The following is a 3,956-nucleotide window of genomic DNA, read 5'->3' as shown; positions in this document are numbered from 1 at the left end:
TATGAATTAAAAAGGTGTACTTTATCATCTATGTCTTGTGTAGAAATTATTTCGTTCCAATTAATTGATTCTAAAGATAAAATAAAAATGTCTAAGGGTATGTCTCTAAGTGGTCTATATTTAATTTTTTTTGCAGATAATTTATGTCTTTCACTTTGAATTTCAAAAGTTAACAATGCATGATTGCTCAGAGGTGCAACCGGTTCGACCTCAATATGTCGTGTTCGCAAATCAGTGCAAACAACATCTATTAAGGTTTGGCTGTGGTCAGTAAAATGAGTAGGGGACGTGACTAATTGCACAAGGTTTAAGCAAGTTAGAAATGTGTTAAACTTATTAACTTTTATATCGTTAGAACGCAACATGTCGATGTTAAAATCTCCGAGCAAGATAATATTATCACAAAAGGATAAAGAGTTTATGGAACCCGTGACCGCGTCAAAAAATGAGTCGACATCAAGCCACGGCGGGCGGTATGCTGTGCCTATGGCAAGCATCTTATTGTCTACTTTAAGCGTTAACCACATTTGCTCGACGAAAATTAGCGATGGTTCGACTGGGTGAGCAAACACACGGGCATTGATACCGCGCTTTAAGTAAAAGCCAACCCCCCCGCCCCGGCCGCCGCGCACGGTGCGCGGGCGCGGCGCGTGCAGCAGCCGGTAGCCAGCGGGCCGCGGGGCGCTCCCCTCCTCGCCCGCACGTAGCCACGTCTCGCCCACCGCCATCACATCCATCGCATGGCGCTCAACAAGTGCGATAAAGTCATCACAGTAGGTGTTCAATGAACCGACGTTGAGAAAACCGATCTTCAAAAATGACTTAAGGCCGGTCGATACATATACTCAATATCGATTTAATACAAAAAATGTAAAATGAAAACATCAATAAATATGCAATTAAAATAGATTTTGATAACGTTAGAAACAAATTATAAATTAAAAAAGTATGGCATAATGTAATTTTAGGGTAACAAACATATTTACATAAATAATAATTCCAACAACCAGGTACAAAACAGCAAAAATCCCTATAGACAGCATTGCAACAAAAACACAAACAAACGCAACACAAATTCCAAACTACAAACATAAAAGCTACATAAGCACTAAAAATTAAAAACAAATGAAGTATGGCTTTAAGCAAATCGTTTACACACACATTATTTGATAGCATTATGTGATAACTAAAATAATATTTCACCGTTATAAAATAGCAATAAAAAATATAACACGTTATTAACTTAAGGGACAGAATTATATTGTCATAAATGTAAACAAAGGTCGACCAATCGATAAGTATGCAATGTTTGTCGCCATTTAGGTTGATCAATAATATACATATATAGTTACTATGTAATATAAGAAAGATATTACACTGCACAAAATAAATAAGAAAGTATGTAATAATTATCCAAACAGAATAAAAATATTGAGATATTACACAAGCGTATACCGTATAATAAAAAGCGACAACAAACGATAAACGTATAACAAAAAGTATACTAAACAATAAACAAAAAGCAATTATGATTAAATCTGCGGCAAACATGCTATTCAATATTAATAAATGGTAAGTGGAAAGATAATTTAAATGGTTTTTTGGACATAATAAATATTTCACGAGTCTTATATAGACTAAGTATTGCAATATTAAGTTATAATATTTGTAATGAATGAGAGATAACAAAAAATGTATACAAAGTATATTACTATAATGTATTATATCGTTGCGTGAGACCAAACTAACTATTAAGCAAAAATTTTATTTATGTCTCCTTCATTACGAATCCGTTCTACAGACTTACCATCATCCTTCCTAGTAAATATCTGTCCGCCTCTTGTCCACACGTACTTCCAATGTACGCGGGACGCGGCTTCCCGTGCCTTACCGAACAGCTGTCGATTGTATTGAGTGAGGCGCTCGTTGACATAGACTTTCCTGGGCTCCCCGGTCAGGTTCATGTCAGCCGTAGATAGGCCGCGTCGTACGCGCGCTGAGCGCAGCAAGGCGTCGCGCTGAGCGCGACGCGCCAACCGCACGACCAGTGGCCGCGGCCGCTGCGGCGCACCCTCCCCGTCGACACGGTTGCGCCGTACGGCGCCCCGCCGCTCGGCGTGAACGATGTCGCGCTCCTCAAGCGTGAGCCCCAACTTTACGGCTACGAGGCTGGCGAGATGGAGGACGTTTTCATTTCTCTGCTCTGGTATGCCTGCTATTTCAACGTCATTCAACAGTAGCTCCTGATCCCGTTCGTTCAATTGTACTTTCAGATCAGCTATCGTATTCTCAAGGTGCTCGTTGTCGCCAGATTTTGCCATGACTTTTTCCTCAACTTCAAGAACTTTTTGCTCGACAGAAGCAATTCGATTGCAACACGACTGCAGATCTGCCTTAAATTGCTGTATTTCAATTCTTGCTTCCTTGAGGTCGGTGCGCAGCCCCTTGACCTCCTGGATAAGTTGGCAAAGCATGCGAGTGCATTCCGCCTCGACCTTTCCTGGCCCCCTTATTTCCTCACCGGGGCTCGAGCTCTCAGAAGAACAGTTGTCAGCAGGCTTACAGCCCTGACACGCAAACCCTGCAGGGATAGGGCCAGCAGGCACGGTGCTGCAGCCGCGGTGGTATACATTTGAACATTTTGAACAACGGACACAGTCAGCATTCGCGGTATATTTCCCACACGCCCGGCACTTCGGCATTGCAGATAATAGATGGCGTTACTTTCATTAAAAGAAAAAGCTGAATATACAAAAGATATGCGTTAAAAATTTACACAAACAGTTTTATTTTAGTCCACTAGTAGTAGTAGTTTAAGAAATTAATAGTACGAAACCACTACAGTTTTAATTCACTCATACCGAAACTAAAAATGTACCAAAGTTGCAGGGTAACACTAAAAAACTTTTTCTCACTTATTATGAGCACTTTTGTTATAAAATCAGACGAATTATGATTAGATAACAATATCACTTGTCGAAAACACACTGTGCTTCACCCTGAGATTAAAGTTTCGATGCAAATCACTTGTTAAATATTTTTTTAAACGTAATGTTGTTCTTAGTAGTCCGCCGCCACTGACATGCGTGACGTCACCCGTGTTAGAAGAAATATATGTCACTTGTCATCTTTTTCTAATAAAAATGGTTCTTGCATATTAAATTCTATACTTCGGTTATATTCGTTATTCTCATTTAAGCCCCCTAGGAAAATTCCAGATGGCGCTGTAAGATGGCGCCGCAACGGTGTTCGCGGGTGATGATGTCGGTATGGATGGATAGCAGATAGCAGATAGCTGATCGCAGCACGCGACTAGAAACCCAATGAGTTTTGAAACGGGTATAACATTCAAATTGCAAAACGCCCGCGCCTGCCCGTATCTAATGTTGTTTTATAGCTAATTCCCAAATTCGGTTATGGCCTATAAACGATCCGCTGGAATAATTTAAATGCGAGCCCGCCTGTATAATGTTCGTACTTTACCCCGAAATTAGGTATTTGTATGTGAAATGCGTTTTGAAATAGGGATTCCCTTTCGAGTTTTATTTCTTGCGCGGGAGGGATTCCGCGGGAGTTGGAAATACGCTTCATTAACTAGACGTTGCCGGACCATTTTACCTGGAATCATTTCCACTTTTCGATCTTTATTTAATGTTTTAATTCGAACCGAAATGAAAAGTTTAAAATTTATGAAAGGCCTCATCATAGCATGTTTTGTACAAATGCATAGCTAATACCTGTGATTAAAACATAAATCTTTTGCTCAACCATTGTTATTTCAATACCAATTGGTTTAAAATAAATACGTTTTGTTTGTAGTGGTTACTTACAGTTTTACCTGTATTAGTGTAAAAGATGTCCTTAATTAAGTGTATTAATTATTACAGTTTAGTTTTATACGTAATATAGCAATTACACTTGTCTAAGATGTTAGTTACTCGCCACGAATATTGTAT

At 39.5% G+C, this 3,956-nt stretch overlaps 1 protein-coding gene across 1 annotated transcript; it reads right to left on the bottom strand.

Moving 5' to 3' along the window:
• Window positions 1–925: 925 nt before the first annotated feature.
• Window positions 926–3,091, bottom strand: LOC106099582. The gene has a single exon (XM_013278155.1). The coding sequence runs from the start codon at window positions 2,700–2,702 to the stop codon at window positions 1,752–1,754; it is 951 nt and encodes a 316-aa protein (XP_013133609.1). The 5' UTR covers window positions 2,703–3,091; the 3' UTR covers window positions 926–1,751.
• Window positions 3,092–3,956: the final 865 nt, after the last annotated feature.

The sequence above is a fragment of the Papilio polytes genome, unplaced genomic scaffold (genome assembly GCF_000836215.1).
Source record: "Papilio polytes unplaced genomic scaffold, Ppol_1.0 DF824102.1, whole genome shotgun sequence".
NCBI classification, from domain to species: Eukaryota; Metazoa; Arthropoda; class Insecta; order Lepidoptera; family Papilionidae; genus Papilio; species Papilio polytes.
Note: the sequence above shows the minus strand (reverse complement) of the source record. Positions and strands in the feature narration are given on the sequence as shown.

Bases quoted from the DNA above. Each gene is read 5' to 3' on its own strand.
- LOC106099582 (XM_013278155.1), bottom strand. From the start codon at position 2,702: ATGCCGAAGTGCCGGGCGTGTGGGAAATATACCGCGAATGCTGACTGT.